The 21,362-nt window shown below is 39.4% G+C and overlaps 1 protein-coding gene across 1 annotated transcript in view; it reads left to right on the forward strand.

Annotated features, from left to right (window-relative positions):
• The window catches only part of LOC124735543 (ionotropic receptor 93a), a 295,666-nt gene that overhangs the window by 198,928 nt on the left and 75,376 nt on the right, over positions 1–21,362 (forward strand). Inside the window, exon 11 of the mRNA XM_047248570.1 lies at positions 21,014–21,169. Within this exon, the coding sequence (XP_047104526.1) occupies positions 21,014–21,169 (156 nt within the window). The remainder of the gene's footprint in view (positions 1–21,013; positions 21,170–21,362) is intronic.

The raw sequence follows: 21,362 nt of genomic DNA on the forward strand, positions 1-21,362 counted from the left end.
TTCTTTCAGGTTTTATAGTTAGTTACTTTCACTTTTTGTATGTAAATTATAAGATACAAACCACAGTGATATGGACTGTGTACATTGTAAATACAATGTATGTACAATGTACATGTTTCACAAATGTAGCTTTCATTGTTACAGTGCTCTGAAAAGTAACTGCAACAAGAAACTTCTTATATTTGATGACAGGAGCAGGTGCATTAGTCTTTTTGTGACATATAATGCTTCTTTTTAAGTAATTTTATTTTCCTGTGATCGTTTAATATGTTAATGGATTTAAAAATTCAATTTAGTTTTCTGGATTACTTGCAGGAGAGTGAGAAACTAGAAGATTTAAAAAAAGATATAGTGCCATGGGACCATTTCATAGAAACTGTAGCACAGAAGAGAGTATGTAACTCATGCTTCTTATTAAAAAAAATTAACTTTATAAAATTATAGTTAATTTTCCAGATAACAAATTGTGATGTCATGGTAGTGATATGTTGAACATGTATTTTTTATTTCATTGTTATGTTTTTCATTTTCCTATTTAACATTTCTTAAATCTGTTCACTAGTTACAGAAAGTAAATTACAATATCTCTTTGACACCATCACTTATCTCCAGTAAAGTAGCCTGTCTTTACCAACCAAACAATCAATTTTTTCTCTAATTTAGGAACAGTTGCTAACTTGATTCAATGAGTAGAAGCAGTAGTTCTTCTGGATCAGGGTTTTGAGAGACAATGCCCTCATCATCAGGTTGCAAAACTTAGCTCATGAGGTTATAATGCTAAAAAGTCTACCAACACAATTGCGGCTTTCTCAGAATAAAATTGAATAAAAACATAATGGACTATGTGTCCTCATCTTACTTTAAAATCAAGACTTCTGTCAGTGGCCATCCTATTTCACACTGCACACTGCACCAGGCTGTGTACTGCTGATCTGCTGTGAGCTCCAAGTGTCAAATTGGCACTTATTCAGATCTGCAGGGGTTGTTGTGAACTGACATTTCTTTTGCAATACAGTGTGAGCACAAGTATTGGCTCAGCCAAACTGCTGTTCTATCAGCCACCTAAATTGTCCTCATTTTCTAAGTATATTTTTGTCAGTTTATAGGTGCTTCATCAAAAAGAAATTGGAAATTTATGATTATGTATCTGATTCAAAATAATTCTACAAAGTCACTAAGATATCTCATTCTGTTGTCATTGCTTTGCACAATGAGAATATTGCCATAATTATTCACATTCACATTACTGAAGTAATGATAACCCTCTCTGTGATCTGCTCTTTGCCAAAGCCAGTAGTCTTTCTCTTCCTTTGCTACTCTTTTTTTTCCACTCATTGCTCCTCCCCCTCCCAACCCTCCCTCCCCCAAAACCTCCTGATGCTGCACCAGGCAGCCTTGGCTGGCCACGGTCTAGACTCCATCAGGCACTGCTGACTCCTCTCTCCCACCCATACCCTGTTATCTCTCCCTCACCCCTGCTCCACTCCAGATTGCTGCTTCCTCTTGACACAACACTATCATATTTTGGCCACAGTGATTGGAGAGAGCAATCATGTATGCATGATGTGTGCTTGCTTGTGTGAATGTGTGTTTTCTTTTCTTTTCTTTTCTTTTCTTTTCTTTTCTGAAGAAGGCTTTGGCCCAAAGCTCAGTGTGTAACAGTCTTTTTGTTATGTCTTACAGTGAATAGCAATCTATCCTTATCATAATATTGTTGATATTCCAACCTGCACCTTCCATTGTTAAAAGTAACCATAAGTCCTATATTTAGGGCTCAGAATGGAGTTTTATATTCTAGTGCAAAAGCCTGTAACAGGTTGTGAATGGACATAAGGCAGGAAATTAAATTCTACATCCACAGATAATGAAAAACAAAGTTAAAGAGTACCTTATTGGCCCATTCCTTCTATAGTTTATCACAATATTTGGAATCAGGGGGATTCTACTTTCTTGTAATATTTCTATTAGACGGATTTTGACTTTGTCAATATATAGAAAGCTGATAGTTTTCTGTGTGAAACTATCTGTTAAAGTATAACTTGATTTGTTCTATGTCCCTAAAGACTCTTCCCTGATGTGGTATTTGCAGTACATGGTGTGTGAATGAATGACTGGGTAGATAATCATAATTACAACTTTGAATTCTTATACTTTCTTTCCAGTACATTTACTACTAAAGGGTATTTGTTGCCAATAACATTAAGTTGAACTGTGATTTACACAACCACAGTATAAGAAAAAGTTAGTCTGAATGGCTAGGAATGTTGCCTACAGACTGTCCATAAATAGGTTGGTATAGGAAGATGCCATACGAGTGCGGTATCCTAGTCTCACATATTATTTAAAGATGAGGACCACTTCCTTTACTGCCTGTCATCCATCCTCCATCCGCACCCCAACAGTAACTGGATCCCTACTCAACACCATTAACACCACCTCCCTACATACCTCCCTGAACCACATTTTTCATCGTGGCTGTTGCTATTTATAATTGTACTGAGACATGAGGAACATCCTACCTAGAATTCAAACCAACCTCTTCCAAGGTGATATTCCACCACCCAAGCAATCCACACAAGATCATGGTTCTTCCTTATGCCACACCCACTCCTACCCCTTGCAACTTGCTCATATCCCTGTGGAAGGCCCAGGTGAAAGACCTGTTCAGTACAACCATCCAGCATATTCTGCTCCAATCCTGTCACAGACTTACCCTATCCTGTCAGAAGCAAGGCCACCTTTGAAAGTAGATATGCCATATACTAAGTGTGCTGCAGTTTCTGCACAGCATTTTATGTGTTCATAGCCACCAATCAGCTGCCCACCTGTATGATTGCCACTAAGGACCTGTGGCAAAGAGCAGAGCTTGCCATACAGTGTTGGAACATGCTTCTGAGCACAATAGGCTCAACTTCAATGGTTGCTTCACAATTCATGCTTCCTGGATCATTACCACTAATGTCATCTTTTCTGAGCTACACGGTTGGGAGCTGTCCTTGCAGTGCATCTTTTGTTCCCGTAATTGCACTGATCTCAGTCTCTACTAGCTCCCTGCCCAGGACTCTTAACTTCACTCATCCTGTACCCACACCTTCTTCCTCACAGTTTCCTTTTCCTATGTTGTGTAACCCCCTCCAAATCCACTCTTCCATGGGGCCATCATCATGAGCTGCACAAACTAATTGGTGCCGGTAAGTTAGTCTCATTCCTGTCCCATTGGCCTTCTAATACTACTTGATAATTTCTATTGAATCATGATCATAAACATAAATTTAGTTTTGAAAGCAGTAGGTGGTTGCCAGTAAACATCACAAGGTGGTAAAACATTGAATGGCAATATGCAACTGAGATAAATTTGAAAAATATACTTAACTCTAGGAGGTGTAAATGTCATATTTGTCTGGGTGTTTGAAATTGCATAGCAGTAACTATAAAACTTTAGAAAACTTTTTGCTCATTTTCTGTGTACATTAATTCCATATTTTTCGAAAAGAAATGAGTGCACGTACCTCTGACACAAATTTAAATGGCTCCAACTACAACTTCCATTACACTATAATGGTGGATGCTGCCACTGAACTATAAAGAGCTTTAAGCCTTTGCAATATTTGATGGTGTTGTCTGAACACGTGCTTAGTTAAAATTATAATTAAAATTATGAATATTCAGCAGTCTAAGTATAGGATTTGGTTTTACAAGAAGCAGTAACACATTTTGTATAAACAGAATTTTGATAGAATTACATTATCAGTGCAATATTTGTTAAAATATATTGTTCATTTTGACACCACTCTTTTCACAGAAACTTTAATAAAAGCTGAACAATCTATTACAGTCAGGTATTTGGTTAATACTTCATACATATTTCTAAGCTGGTTACACCTTATATTGTTTTGTTCTTGAACATTCCAAACAACAGTTTTATATAAAATGACAGTATTACTTTTAAATACAATCACATTTGTAAATTGGTAAAATATTTAAATTATAAATGACATAACTTAAAAACTGATTACAAAACATTATCCTATTCTCATTAATTGGGTGTAAACTGATCTGGCACATTATACACACCCCCAGAGTTATCATGCATGAAGTTTATAAATTCAATTTTTTAATTGCTTTAGATTCATCTGTCTGTTTCTAGAAGTGGTAGCTGGTTGACATGTGATAAGTTCTGCCACATTGGTATTGTTCAGAAGCGTGTATTCCAATTGTGCGTTATAAAGTATTAAAGACACTTATTGAGATAGCAAAGTTTATTCATTCATTCATGGCAATGATACCAGTCTGTTTATCCCTTCACAATGTGCCAAGAATCCTGCATTAAGAGGATCGATGCTAACAAGAAGAATTCGCATGAGCAGAGGAGGGGCAATCTGGAACCAGTATTGTCATGCCAATCTCTATGCACAGTAGTGGTGACAAGAAGAGGATGTATGTAAATTTATGAATGTTAAATACTGAATATATGAATTGGATATTGAAGGTCTGTTTATATTAGAGCCAGTTAAAGTTCACTCATATGTGAGTACCTTCCAATTTTTTTCAATTATTCTTTCAAACTTTTCCTTTAAGCAGCAAATTTTTATTTGGTTTCCAATATATATATCAAATTCTTAGTCCCCTCATCAGTATTCAGACTCTGCTAATCTTCATGATCAGAGAGACAAGAAAAAGACAAAAAAAATTCAATACTGTTGAAGATTAATTATTATAACAGAAGGCTAGAAAGTGTTGTTATACCTACATTGTCTTAAAATAATAATGTAGTGCTGCTGCACACAAAATATTACAGTTTGTTAATTAATTAAATAAATATATTTTCTGAATTAAAATTTCATGAAATGTGTTAATTAGATAATCACTTCCCTCGGAATCAGTGATTATGCCTCCCCCCTCCCCCTCCCCCTTTCAAATCTACAGTAGTGTTGTTGTCTACTTCGCTTATAATGGCATCAACAACTTACTACAGATAGTAATTATAGCAGTTCATTTTCACTAATTAGCTAGTTAATTAGAATTAAATTTTTATTTCACCATCCCTGTATCTTAATTCAAGCTATATTTTTCAGTCCAATCTAAGCTTTGCTACCCACTCTCATTCGCAAAACCCACTTGTCAAAAATGTTATATTTCAGCTTTCTCTTGTCACATGTTATACCATTAATTATTTGCACTAAATTAGCCAAGCTTTACCATTAATCCAGTACACATAATTACGGAACATGATTTACTCACTCCATTATACAGTGTTCCTCGCATAGTCATCACACTGCATGACAATCATCCCTAATACCGAATTATCAGTCAGTAATGCATCATCATCATCATTATCATTAAAATAATCAGTGTAATCACTCCTTGAGGAGCTCTAACACCATCATCATATCCAAAAGAATCCCCAACACATCATTTCAAAGTAATCCTGAGTGTGTCATAAAATGCCTCGTTACCTCAAAAAAATTACCTCTCAAGTAATTATAGTATTAATGCATGGAGCAGAACAATTTTCATTTAATCATAACCACTCCACAGACAACATTTGAACCTGATTAACAGTATATAACAAACATTACTTCATTCAGATCAGTACAAAAATAAATAATAGTTTACTAAGTTCTTTATTGCAAAATATTCATTAAATTGTCTAGTTTGACTTTTCATAAAACATTTCTCTTCCAATGGTAAACAAATATTTTACAGTATGAGTAGGACAATTAGTGACAGATGTTATATATCATGAATATTTTACATACCAATTTCTGTTTCTGACTTGAAACTTAACCCTTCATTGTACTGCTTTGCACACCTGCAAAGCACAATTTGAACTGGATATTCTATGCTGTCTGTCAGAGTTTCAGATTGCCAGTTGCTTTGTTTATTCAAACTGGTGCAGCTCTATTGGTGACTGTGACCATGTACACACAGTTTTGCAGATACTTTAAGTTACACAATTTTTTTCAATAAATAAAATAAAATAAGTGAAATACTTTTTTCAACATTTTTGCTGTATTACTTGAGCAATCTTGCACATGAAAATAATTATTAATGGTCTTTTACAAAAATGTGGAATGAAGCATTAGTAACTCTCATATTCAGGTAAACTACATGGTTCCGGAGACCTTTTCAAGTCTCAAAAAGGAGGAGACCTGGGTTCAAATCCCAACCATGGTACAAATTTTCATTCATCATTTCAGTCTGCATATATACAACTTCCATGTTCTTTCAAAAGATTAATTATCAGTTATTAACTTTATTACTACAACATGGCAGTAGAAATGACAAATATGGTCCCCTACATAAAATGCTGTGAAAAACTTGCAGCAGAGCTGGTATATTACATGGCTGCTTTCACTGGTGGTGCTGCCTGTGATGGAACAAAATAAGCCTGTGACAGGAATGGTGTGGGTGACTCAGGTAGGTCTTGCACCTGTGTCTTCAACAGGGATACCATCCATGTAGCAAGGGGCTGTAAGTGGGAGTGGCATAAGGATGAACTAGGATTCTGGGTGGGCAATTTCTTACACTATAAAAATAATTTTTCTGGTCACAACACAATTATTTGAAAAGAAACCCAAAAGGAGGAATACAGGAGGCAAGGGCAGCAGATGTACGAGCCAGGCATGTGGCATACAAGCACCAGAACTGGTGAGGTTTAATGTACAATGAAGGTGATGTAGAGGTGCAGATTAATAGGGGTGACAGGACAGTGGAAAGGGAAACTGTTCAATAGAAGGTGTTAGGACCTTGGGTTAGTGGAGACTGATACCAGGGGAATTATGGGGGTGAAGGATGTGTTGCAAGGATAACTCCCATCAACATAGTTCAGCAAAGCTGGTACTAGAAGGAAAGATCCAGATGGAATGGGTTGTGAAGCAACCTTTGAACTTGAGCATGTTGTGATGAACAGCATATTGGCCACTGGGTAGTCAGCTCTCATGGCCACAGTTTGATGGTGTCTATTCATTCTGATAGACAACTGGTTGGTGTTCACATTCACATAAAATGCTGTGTAGAAATTGCAGCCCAGCTGGTATATGATGTGGCTGTTTTCACACACAGTGCAGCCTTTGATGGAACAAAATAAGCCTTTGACAAGACCAGTGTGGGTGAATCAGGCAGGCCTTGCATCTGTGTCTTCCACAGGAATATGACCCATGTAGCAAGGGCTTGTAAATGAGAGTGGCATAGAGATGAACTAGGCTGCTGGGTGGGTAACCAAATACCACTTCAGGAGGCATGGGAATGATTATTAATAGAATGTCCTTCATTTCCACACATGATGATAGATAATCGAGAACTGGTGAAGGGTATGGTTCAGTTGCTACAGTCTGAGGTGGTACTGGGTGACAAAGGGGTCATTCATTTGCAGCTGATTTTTGAGGGTGGTGGGAGGATTAGGGATGTGTGGTGATGCAACATGGGAAATGTTTTACGAACTAGGTTTCAGGGGCTGAGGGGGGGAGTAGTTCTGTCTGTGAAGGCCTTTGTGAGACCTGCAGTATACAGGGCAAGTGAATTCTTGTCACTGCAGCTATGCCAACCATGGGTGATTCTCTGATGTGGAAGTGGTAAAGTGGAAGCACAATAATTAGCTACAAAGGAGTGTCCAGGATTGTTGGGTTTGTGGATTTTGGGAAGCATGTAGCTGGTGTGTGTGTGGAGTGGCAAGGGGTGATGGGAGTGAGGAGGGGAAAGGGCAGACAGGAGAGAATCTTGTACGGATCTAAGGATTGCAGTAGAAATTGAAGAATATGTTGAGCTTTTGGGAGCTTGTAGATGGAACAGTCAAACATCTGGCAGAAGGCTTCTGATGGAACTTTTGTATGCAGGAATGATGATTAAATCAGGGTCAGGTTCCTGAAGAGGAGACTTTGTTCTTTGGAATGGAAGGATGATGAGGACAAGTTGGAGTAAATATTTCCTGTAATGTAACCTGGCTGTGGACAGTTGGGAAGGGCAGAAGTTCATGGTTGGATGGTATTATGAAATGGGAGAGGCAAGATTCAGTGTTGCCATTACAACAGCATTGGTTGGAGGGATCAATAGTTAAGAAATGTGGTGTGTACGCGTGCGCGCACACACACATGCACACACACACACACACACACACACACACACACACACACACACATTGTTCCAGCTGGACACACAATACCAGGATCTGGTTGCGGTGGGTATCTGCAGGGAAAGAATGCAGTAGGGAGAGGTGGCAGTTGCATGGGCTAAGCATATGACATATGTGTATGGGAGCTGGTGGTGTGTGGCACATGATGAAGATAACGTTTTGGCATGGATGTACATATACTGTAGATCATCAAAGGATTTCTTCTGCAAGGTATTTTTTGTGGGCCTGTCAGTGGCTCAGTGGTTGTGCTGTTCAATGAGTGGTTACCTTTATTCCTAAATTATTTACATACTGCCAGAACTTTCCTTGCAGTATTTATGTTTGTATCTCTGCCAGCAGGTATTGATATGGAGCTAACATGGGCCTCATTGGAGAGTAGTGTGGGAAGCTGTCACATATGCCACGTACAAAGCATTGTATATGGAGAACCATTGCCCCAGGCATTCACCTGTTGGTGGCAATAGGCTATGGCCAGTTGGTTCTTTTCTTTTCCAAACTACTTCAGACCTGGCCTTTGTCTTGCACCATGCTTTGTTTCCACACACTAGTGTTCAGTTGTTCACACTGGTTGCATTTTGTGTTTATCTCCATGCTCATTCTGTAAGTGGTTTTCAGACTCTCTGCACCCCTGTAGACTGACACACATCTGATGCTTTTCTTTTTTCATAACATTAATTTGTGGGCACCATAGACCCATCATTTTTGCACTGGCTGAAGGAGCAGTTGAACCTACAGGAGCAACATCAAAATCTGCAGAAGGAGCAGATGCAAGAACTGATCAAACAGTTAGCGAAATTGCTTCATATTCATGCCTTGCTGGTGGTAGACCATGTGCTTGCAAGGAAGCCTTACCCCATGACCCCAACAACCATTCACTATGTTTGACAAGTCTGTGGTAAGGTGGGAGAAATATCTGTGCCAGTTCTTGGCTGCACTTCCAGGTAAGGCACATCATTGATTCAGATGATAAGGCCACCTTCTTATTGTCCATCAGTGGAGGGTTGTACAAAGTTGTACAAAATTCGAAGCCCTCCACACAGCTTGAGACATTTAACTTTGAGGAACTCTTGTCAGTTGCTAACACAGTATTTGGTCATCAAATTCTAGTGGTGGTGGCACAGTGCAGTTAAACCAGCACCCTCGGTAGTCATATCTGGTCTGGGTTGCCAATCTGAAAGATCTCTTATGCAAGTGTCAGTTTGACTGACCACTACATACTACCCCAAATGCGAACTGGATAATTAGGATATGATTATTCAGTTATCATCTGACCCTGAGGTCCAAACTAGGTCACTGGCCTTGGTCAACCCTTTCTTGCCAGTGGCGCCCAGATTTCTGAATCCCATGAACTTACAACAGAGGCAAGTGATGTACTTTCCTAGATACATTGGTCCCCCACAAAGCTTCACTGCAGCATATTTTTTTAATGTTGGCCATAGATGGGTAAGCAATTGAGTTTCATGTAGACACATGAGTGATGGTTAGCCATGTTAACTTTGACACATACAGGCTCATGGGTTGCCCGGAGTTGCAACAGCCACTGGGTCAAATTGTGTCTTATAGTAAGTATTGCATTCCTTGATGGCATCTGGTTCATAGGCTCCATGCTAGAAGAGTACTTACAAAAGCTGGAGAAAGTTTTCAAACATCTTCTTGAGAATGACCTTTACTACAAACTAGTTTTTTTCCCAATGGTGCATTTTTTGGGTCATGTGGTTAGCAAAGAAGGTGAACATGTCAAAGCCATTGTCAATGTACTCATACCCAAGAACTTGAAGGATCTCCACTCCTTTTTGGGCAAGATTTCTTATTATACTAAGTTCATCTCCCAGGCCTTGCACATCTTCCATCCTCTTAAGTGGCTTCACCAGAAATGCAATCAAATTTATATTATCTGCAGGCTGTCAACTGACTTTTCTGTTCTTCAAACTGTGTTTGTGCTCCAGTCCCTGTCAGGCTTCCTTTATGCCAGGTAAACCATTAGCTCTGTCTGGCAGTGCATCCTAATATGGCATAGGTACAGTCTTGTCACATCAGAAGTGAGGTGGCACAGAACAGCCTATTGCTTACATAAGTATTCACTGGTGGAAAAGGAGGGACTGATTATCATTTTTGGCATTTAGAAGTTTCACACTTTCTTGTGTGATGCAAAGTTCCTACATATCAGTGACCACCAACTGCTGGTTTCCTTATTTGGCCCTTGTTCCATGATACCAGATAGGATTGCCCACCAATTGCAGAGGTGTGCACTGCTTCTCAGTAATTATTGCTATGATACTGGTTATCTTTTGACTGTCCAGCATGCTAATGTGGATGTACTATTGCAGTTGCCAGTGGGACCAGATCTGGATTTTGAAAGACAGGAGAGACTAATTTTCACATTGCTCAATTTTCCAGCGACAGTGCAGCAGGTCATGGTTGCCATGGTCACTGACCCATTTTTTGAAAAATCATTTTGGCAATCCGGACACTCTTTCAGACATACACACTTTCAGCTTCAGTGTCCGTGTAGCATATGTGAAGGCTTCATAATGGCATCACATCAATTAGCTGGCTATTGATTACAGTATTGAACACCTTACCTGGGCTTTTACAGCCTCTGCACAGAACCAGGATGTGCCACATCAGTTTTCCCTTGGCTGGTCACAGAGAACCCTTGGGACAATGGGGAGAGCCCTTTCTTGGGAAGCGTGTGGTTTCTGGCTGTGGATGCATTATCGAATTTTCTTTATGTTGCCAAAATGCTTTCCACAACATTGATTTTACTGTATGCTTGCTACCTATCATTTGCACTATTGAGGGCTCCCCACAGACACTCATATCTGATAATGATTGGCAGTTAATGACATGAGAGTTTGAAGTTTTTGGCATTCAGAAGAGTATTCCCTGTGGTCTACCATTTGGATCCAATCTTTTGGCTGGCAGCAGGCATGGTTCTGTGGCTGGCAGCAGGCATGGAAATGGATGTCGTGGTGACCCACAAAGATTAACATTTGTTTGTGGTGGATGTCGATTGAGAACAGTTGATTCATCATTACAATCAGTTGCATTCACAGTCTGTTGGATCTGCAACTTTGCTGTTTTCACAGCAGAAAGGTGAAGGGATTGGTTGCAGAATTTTCCCAGTACGAGGCTGCCAACTGTGGCAATGTGCCGCTGCCCCCTCCACTGTCCTACTTTCTCCCAAAGAATAGGGTGTCAGCAGCAAACGCTCCCCTGACTCCCACTGCAGAGCCCATGGATGAGTCCTTACCCCCATCAATGCAGGCAGATCTGCTGTTATGCCAGTCTTCAGTGTTGTCCACTTCAGCAGTAGATCCACTGCTGGCAAATTGCTTACCCTCTCAGGTTTTGTGACAGGGTTCAATACACAAACTTGGCCATTTGTGACTATCCATTACATTTTAAGGGGAGATAGATTTAGTAACTCCATGAGTGGGTTATTGATAAGGATGCAGGTGAGCTGCTGCCAATTTTGAGAGAGAGCAGCGTAGCAAGCTGTCACAGTTGGCATGCATGAAGCACTGTATGGGCAGTATCATTGACCCATGTGTTTGCCTGTCAACAGCTATAGATCAGGGCACATCAGTTTTTACACTGATTTCAACTGCTTCACACCTGGTCTTTGCCTTTCACCATGTTCTGTTTCCACTTTCTAGTTTTCAGTCATTTACATTTGTTGCATTTTTTATACAACTCCATGCCTGTCTCCAAGCAGTTTTGGATTCTCTGCTTCTCCATATATTGACTTCAACATTGAGTTTCATTCTCTCTTCCATGGTTCACTTCCTCAGTTTTGTTGCTGACCCACCTTCACCTACTATAGTTACATTTATCCTGACAGTGGTGGGTTTGCAGTATTGTCACACACTGTGCATATATAAAATTTCTAGTGTAGTGTAAGTTTTGTATGAGTCACATTATTGTGCTATCATTCCAATTATCCGGTTCATATTAACATACTGAACTTTTCTACTACTTAATTTTCACAAAATTATTTCACAGATTGTAAGCCTCCTTATAGTTCAGAGACATATTAATCAGTTAAACAAAATATATCTGTAGAATAACCCAATTATTGCAACTTATAACCATAACTTTAATGTGGTGTAGTCTACACTTGAAGTATTCATAATTTAGTCCTGACTATAGACTAATGAAGAACAGATCATAGATCTGCAATTTCTTAAGCCAAAGTCTGATCATTTTACTTTCACAACCTGTAAAATTACTATTACTGGTTGTTTGTCAATGGCTCTACTGAGGAGGGTACACTGGTTCCTGTCAGATCACTGAAGTCAAACACCATCGGGCATGACTAGTTGTTGGATAGGTGACCGTCCAGGTATGCCACATGCTGTTGATAATTTTCCCTTTGCCTTTATGATGTAGGGGGCAGAAGGGATGGTGGCATCAAGTCCCCAGTCACCAGACTTTGTGCCAATGGTCTGGATTCAATTCCAAACCTCTCCTTGTTGTCTCATGAAGTGAGGACGTGAGACATTGTTGATGGTGATCTGTCAAATAGATAGAGACATTGTACTTGGCAGCCACCTTGGTGCTCTTCAAGAGGAGTAGGCTATGTGACAGCATTGTATTACACACACTCACACAAACACACACACACACACACACACACACACACACACACACACACACACACACACACACACACACATGTATTACAGCCATCTACACTTAACAGATACTCTTACACACACAGCTCTCATACTTCCCAAGGAAAAGATGCCTAAAGGCGTGAAGGATAGGAAAAAAACTTTCCAATTATGTGGCTGAACCTGCTATTTGGGGCCCCTGGGCATTCATGACATACAACTTCACTTTTTTACTGGTTGTTTACAAAGAATACAGTTAATCAAAATATCCACGGGTGTGCTGCCGGTCTATAGTGTCCAACGGGCACAATATTTCGGCGATTATACATGTCGCCAACATCAGGTGAACTGACGGACTGAGCTCCTATGAACGTGCCGGCACGGAGATCCGTACGCTATGGCTGCTCAGTTCCCTCTGAGCAGCCATAGCATACGGATCTCCGTGCCGGCACGTTCACAGGAGCTCAGTCCGTCAGTTCACCTGATGATGGTGACATGTATGATCGCCGAAATATTGTGCCCGTTGGACACTATAGACCGGCAGCACACCCGTGGATATTTTGATTATCAAATACGCCAGGAGAAACTCAAGAATCACAAGAATATAGTTAGTTAAGCATAAATCTCTGAATTGTAAGGTTATAAAACACTTTATTAGATAAACTACAAACACCAGATACTAATAATACTGTTACAGCTCCTCAAGCTTAGGGGTTGTAATATGTCAGAATGACTGAGAGGTATGGTTTGTTTGGGAGAGAGGAAAGACTCATGCTGAAGTGTGCAGAGAAACACAGGCAATTGTGTCATTGGCTTGATTACATTTAAGATACAAAGTGAGCCTTCACCTGAAGTCAGCAATGGCACAATGTACCATGCACTTGGCACCGGGCACCGTGTGTTAGCACCAATGCGAATTCTGGAATCTGCAGCATTGGCATCTGCTTGCTCAGGCTTGCAGACATAGCAATCCACTCGTGTCATGGCTAAGTGGCCACTGTGTGCGTTAACTGTGCCTGTGGCCTGGAACATGGCTGAATGATCCCTCAACCATAGCTTGTGGACTCCTTGTACAGAACTGAAGGAAAGCAGTCAGATGCTGCCATTGTAGTGAGCCTTAGCAGCTCTAGCTGTCAGCCCAGGGCAGCTCACTCAGTTCCTGCAGACAGCTGTGCATCCTGGAGGATACAGCTTCATGCCCTTTCCCTATCCTTGCGGACAACAACTTGCAGACCACTGGATATGCCACCCAGAGAGCAGAGGCTAACAGCCCTCTGACTCCCTGTGCTGGTGTAGCTGCAAGGTGAGACGCATCCCGCCACAGCATTGAGGCATCTGTGCAGCACAGCAGAGGATCGAGGTAGCTTCAGCAAGGTGGTTGGCCACCCATATCCATCACCAAAAGGTCATTGTTGTTGGTCTCAAACTTAAATAATTGCCATTTTATCCACTTATAGACATGGACAAAATGGTGAAATGACTGCCTGCTTTGAGCCTCTGGGTTCACTTATTTATATGTCTTTTCCCTATGCTTCTGGTGTAGCTCCTCTCGAGGGGGGAGGTGAAGCTCTTTGATAATGACAACATCAGCTTTCCACCGTACACTTCGGCCAACACAAAGGTCCTTAGGCACTGGTGTAACAGCAATGTATGGATTTTTCACAGCACATCAGTGCCCTGTGCTGCCCTGATTGCTTCACATTTGTATACAGTGCTCACCAGGCCATAATTTGTAGCCTGTGAGTGGTGTTGTAAACCTGGCTCACAGAATTGTTTGTAAAATATCAACTTCACCTATGGCTGCCATCCAATATACCACTTGGTCACTGAACTACTGTCTTCCAGCAATAGCTGCGTGAGATTTATGAGAATTTCCCAAATCCATGCGTGTACTTGTTTGAGGCACAACAACACTAATAGATTTACCTAGCCACACAGAACATAATCATATGCAATAGTATTACCTAGAAATTTAAGAATTAAGAAACCAAACATACAGCAGATAATACAGATTAGTATTTCACTAGTTAAGTATAGTATTTATAATGGTTTTTTATCATTGTGAACTTACATTGAAATAAACCATTGCAAAATAATCTACTCATAAATTCTAATTAATGGAGAATATATAGTAATGATAGTAGGAAATAATTTTGACCAGTTGATAGAATAGAAGAGGACCTTGCACAGAAAATGAGTTTTGGAAACAGCACTACAACAGCCCCTGACCTGTGGATGTCACTGGACTTAACAAAGTGTATATGTCCTTCAGAGGGTTTATTCAAATATGTACCTTCTGTATTAAAGCAAAATTGACTGCCAAGTAATCACTGACCAAATACAAAGTATTTCAGTTTAAAATCAAAACAAAAAATACAATGTTGTTTTAAATCATTTAAGTCATTAAATCATCATAATGTTAACCTTTAATGAAAACAAAATAATTCAGACCATATCCTACCCAAATGTGAATTATAGCACAAATCTCAAATCATTAAATGCATCGGATTCCCTAGCATTAATCATTGCATAGCAGAATCAAGAAGTTAACTGGCATATTTTTGACATAATCCTCTGTTGGTTACTGCATGGTCCGTATAGTAAAAAGGTTAGCATAACAGCATATTTGTCCATAGTGCAATGATTCCCTACAACTATCTATCACATAACATAAATAATAATTAAATCAACATATGATCAATATTTTGTAACATTAATCATTGAATTGTGTAGTTACCAAACTAATCAGTGCAACTAATCACTTTTTCACATAATGAAAATTAATAAACTATTTATTATCCTTACTACAAACCATGACATTGCATAATCTGTAGAGAATTCCGAATTTCAAATCATACTTCTCAGCATAAGATATAAGAATGTATAAAGCATTACACATTTCTAGGAAGACATCAATTTTATCACAAGTACAGTTGGACAAAAATGTGGAAGAACCACAAGAAATGCATAAACTAAACTCTGGCTGGACATGCCATGAAGGCCCAATGGTACTGACCAGCCTCCATGTCATCCTCAGCCCATGGGTGTCACTGGATGCAGATATGGAGGGGCATGTGGTGAGCACACTGCTCTCCCAGTCGTACATCAGTTTACAAGACTGGAGCCACCAGTTTTTTATCAATCAAATAGCTCCTCAGTTTGCCTCACAAGGGCTGAATGCATGCTGTTGGCCAAAAGCACTTGGCAGACTGGATGGTCTCCCATCCAAGTGCTGGCCCAGCCCAACAGCACTTAACTTCAATGATCTGACAAGAACTGGTGTTACCACTGTGGCAAGGCCATCAGCACACGAAATGCATGCTTGAAAATAAATGCAAATGCCAGCCAAACTTGCAGGTGGCACAGTTGTATTTGATTATAAATGACACCTTTGCCATTCCCTCAATATGTTGCGAGTGTGAGTCATTGTTCAGAACAGTGTTCTGCATAGTTGTGATTGCATTATGTCAGAGCTAAGTGAATTCAAACATGGGCAAATTGTTGATACTCATATGGTGGGTACTTTCACAACAAAGGTAATGAAGTGATTGGCATTTCAAGAGGCACTGAATTGGTTTATACTGCATATAGAGGAAGTGAAAAAACATCACCCACTATTCCAAAATGTAGATGAAAGTGTGTGTTGAGTGATCATGGCAAACGGTTATTGAAGAGGATTGTATTGAAAAATAAGTGGATGACAGCTGCAAAAGTGATTGTAAAACTAGAGATTGCACTTGTGAACCCTGCCAGAATGAACACAACATGAAGGGAGCCCCATAATTTTGGAATTGTAGGGCAAGGTGGAAATCCAAAACCACAAGTCAATGATGCAAATGCCCATAACAGGAAAACTTGGCAATAAAGCCATAAAATCTGCGCTAAGAAGCAATGTAAAAACTAATTTGCTCAGATAAGTCTTGTTTCACACTGTTTCAACTTTTGGCTGAGTTTATGTCTTGTGAACACCATTGCGAACCTATGATGTAGACTGCTTGCTGCCAAGAGTGAAGCAAGGCAGGAGCTCAGTGATGATTTGGACAGCCATATCATGGCATTCCATGGATCCAGTGGTTACTCTGCAAGGTCACATTACTGCCGAAGACATGACCATTTTGTTTGATCAGGTCCATTCCATGGTGATGCTGTGTTCCAAGATGACATGGCCCTCATTCACACAGCCAGTATTGTCCAGAACTGATTTTGTGAGTATGAGGGTGAATTGTCTCACCTTTATTGGTCACAAAAGTCACCAGTTCTTAATGTTATTGAGAGAGAAGGATGCATTATTGCTATTCATCTCCATCATCGTTACCTGAACTCTCCACTTTTTTGTAGGAAGAATGGTATAAGATTTGCTTGAAAACCATACAGGACCTGCATTTATCCATTCTGAGATGAGTGGAAGCTGTTTTTACCGCCAATAGTGTTTCTAAACTGTATTAGGCGTGGTAATGTATTGTGTTTTTGATGTTTCCTTATCCTTGTCCACCCCCTGTAGATTATAATATTTACTAAGTAAAGTTCAACAGAGAATTAATCTTTATATAACCACTATAAGAATTATTAGTTCTCAGCTTTCAGAGTACACCAGAAATCTAGCTTAAAACAGTTAAATGTAATAAATAATCATTAATAAGTCTTGGCACAACATAATTTCTCACTTGAACCTCAGTATTACAGAATTATTAGTTCATACAATGAGTAAAGAAAGTAAAAAGTTTTTTTTGTTCTCCCACCCATGAAGATAAACCTGTATAAATTGCATTTGTTTCTCTACTGTTGATTAATCTGCTAGGTGATTTCCTGTGTTTCTTAGTTGTTACAATCTGTGGTACCTTTTCCATGAATTATACATAATTCTGCTTCTACACTTTACCTTTAGTCTTCTTGTCACACCCACTTGTTCAAAGAAGCTATAGAAATACACAAACATGAGAAGAACTTCAACAAGAAAGAAGAAATCCTCAAGGCAAATGGATCCTGGCTTCCCATGCTGCATTGAATGATTGTTGCAGGCAGCAAGAGAAGTGTGTCAGAAAAGACTACAGAGAAGCCCTTGGATGTTGGTGTGTCAGGTACACATAGTCTATGGCCATGAGCTTGGCTCCAGCCCACCACTGGCAATGGAGGGTGAAACTCTGAAAATGCCAGCCACTCATGCTGGAAAAACATCAGAAAAATCATCAGACAAATGTTGGCCGAAGAACCTGAGACAAAAGCCAACAGCCAGTTTGTCAACATGTGGGCATGAAAGCCTGAACTATTTTGTATTACACCTCTGTGGGGAGGAGATTTACAGATTGTACCAATGTCTTGACCAATGATGGAAGAAGAAAGTGTGATTGATGACCTCTTTCACCTTTCTGTCAGGGTGCCAGGATGATGATGTTATATTGAAGTTCTTGAAATGTAAGGGCCTATTCACCACCACAAGAGTGCATCATATCTATGACAGAATGGAACAAGCTTTTCTTCATGAGCTAATTCATGCAACATGGAAAGACTTAGCAAGAACAGATGAGGAACTTTTGGACTTTTTCCTTCAACTAAGTAGCAGAATGCATTGAGACAACTGAGACAAGATTGACAGCATCACTCACAGGAGTATGCATAATGAATTTGAGCACTGCACGGAGTTACAGAAGAGAAACTTTGCAAGGTGCCAAAAGCAGACTGACAAAGTGATTTCTGACATGTCATGCACAGTGGTCAACCCCTCTGAATGACAATTGACTGAAGTGAAAGTGTCTGTCCTTCAAAAAGGAGGAAATTTCACTACCATCCCGAGAACTATACCTGTGGAGGACATCATTGCTAATACCAAAACGGCCATTCAGACCATTCCTTGTGAAAGAGCAAAGGAAATATGCACTGAAACAGTTAGGATACTGCACCGAGCAAAACCACCAGCTTGGAACCTAAAGAAAGAAGAGATATAAGCTATTAAGAATCTTAATGCTGACAAGAGTATATTGATACTGCCTGCCGATAATGGAAATGCGACAATCGTAATGAAGACTGAAGATTATGAGCAGAAGATCCTGGTTCTATTAGGTCTGATGACATACCAAAAACTAAGCACAGATCTGATGCAGCGTATCGCATGGAATATGAATTGGTTAATGAAGGTGTCTTCTCTGCCAGCAGACATACAGAGGAACCTGTGCAACACAGAAACCCTACCACATTGGTTGTATGGATTACCTAAGATCCATAAAAATAACATTCCACTAAGACTGATTGTTAGCACTCCTGGCTCACTGGCATATAAAGTGGCAAAACACTTGGCCTCTCTGCTCCAGCTGTACATGGGAAAGACTGACACACACATAAAGGACTCAAGACATTTTCTTGAAAGCTGAAGAAACTAAAACTTGCACCAAATGATGTCCTGGTCATGTCTAATGTTGTTTTGTTGTTTATAAAAGTGCCACTGAGTGACTCTCTGGAGCACAATGGTTTTGTTTTCCCACAAGACATCATAAAGCTCTTTCATCCATGTCTTACCAAAAGGTACTTCACATGGAATGGCAACTTTTACGAACAGCTGGAAGGCATGACCATGTTTAGTCCTATTAGTCCAGTCTTCATAGAACATATTGAAGCACAGGTGCAGGACTTGGCATCATGTAAACCTAAGGTGTGGTACAGATACAATTATGATACCTTCGTTGTGTGGAGCCATGGTGAGGAACAGCTCAGTGACATCCTCAGACACCTGAACAGCCTCCATACCAAGATAAAATTTACCATGGAAGTATAAAAGGACAAAAAACTAGCATTTCTAGATGTGCTGGTCACAAGGGATGGTGAAAACCTGGAACACAGTGTGTATCAAAAACCCACGCACAAACAGACCGATACCTGCACAAACTATCAAATCATCACCTGAACCAGGAAAGAGCCATGATTACTATGTTCATAATGTGAGCAAGATGAAAAACAAAATTAATATTAACATAGTGTTTGCCACAGTAATTCCAAGTACTTATTAGGTACCATGCATTGCTTAGCTTCTTTTATATATTTTCTTTGTGTATTTCCCATCTAAACCAACCTGGAACTGAATTCTTAGAAATGTTATGCTCTTTATTGACTGACTAGTTTTGTCATTGTACTGTATGTTTATATTGTTTTTCTTATTACTTGGTCTGTGGAAGTTTGAAATTATTCTTTTTCTTCATTGTCAATTCCTATATTGTTAATAATTACTATTAAAAACAGTCTTGATCACAATTTATTTTATAAGGTGACCGGTTTCGACCACTGCTGTGGTCATCTTCAGACCATTGAGTGGAAACCCCTTTCTGTTGGAGAATCCAACAGAAAGGGGTTTCCACTCAATGGTCTGAAGATGACCACAGCAGTGGTCGAAACCGGTCACCTTATAAAATAAATTGTGATCAAGACTGTTTTTAATAGTAATTATTTACAATTTTATTGATCACTGCTGTTCCCATAATGCATTCAAAAGTAATCCTATATTGTTATTGAACCTGTTACACACATTGCTCAAATTACCTTTAAACATTCTACCCTCTGACTGACACACCTGTGTCATTTACAAACTGAATAATATTTTGGAAATATTTATTTGATATAAAGAGGTATGAAAAGATCCCAAGAAGAGGTTTTTGGGGTACACTATGTTTAATACATTCACTGTCAGAACTATGTTAATGTAAATTGACATTTTGGAAAATCCACGATGGAATGTAACAGTATTGTGAGAAGGAAAGCTGCTACTCACCATATAGCGGAGATGTAGTAGTGTGAAAATCTTTTTGTTGTGCCTATCTATAACTCAGCATCTCTGCTATATGGTGAGTAGCAACTTTCCTTCTCATAATCTTGTTAAATTGACATTTTCATACAACTGGATATAAAACAACTATTTCTGTCCAGTCTGGTATTCCGTAGATGTCCATAGTGTGGAGTTTGTAATTTAATGTGTTGTGATAAGTAAGAAAATCTTTGGGGAGTTCAAGGCATACACTAGTGGAGGACATTACTTAAAATCAGAAATCTAAGTTGATTTACTTGTTATGACAACATATTGTGCTGTGGAAAGTAATTGGTGTTTATGCAGGAAGTCTGAGAGTCTATTTTGGAAAAAAAGTGTAGTATATTTGAGGAACCAAGTGCATTTGCTCACATATAACTTATTAGATGAATCCATTGAAATGCCCCATTTTATCAGGCAATTGCTGTGGTTATAGAATTGGGTGTAGTAAATTACAAGTTTTTTTTGTAATTCATTTAGGTTTTTATTGGAGCAGCAGCATTCATCATAAATGATGCCCATAAACTGAAAGTGAATTTTACTTTTCCTCTGGGTACTGTCACATACACTTTCTTATCTGCACGACCTCGAGAGCTGAGTAGAGCTGGGCTCTTCATACGTCCATTTGGAAATGATGTAAGTAACATGGAAATGACTCAGTATGTTGCTTTTTATGTTTATTATTTTAAATGAAACATGTTTAGTTCTTTACGGTTTCTTTCTTCCTTATGATGAGTTATGAAAAAATCTTGTACAGTATTTCTTGCCATCTTATTGTGGTCTCTTGCTGTTGTAAGTAATGTCCAAACACTAAGGTTTCCTATGATAG

Source organism: Schistocerca piceifrons, chromosome 1, assembly GCF_021461385.2.
Source record: "Schistocerca piceifrons isolate TAMUIC-IGC-003096 chromosome 1, iqSchPice1.1, whole genome shotgun sequence".
Taxonomy (NCBI): domain Eukaryota; kingdom Metazoa; phylum Arthropoda; class Insecta; order Orthoptera; family Acrididae; genus Schistocerca; species Schistocerca piceifrons.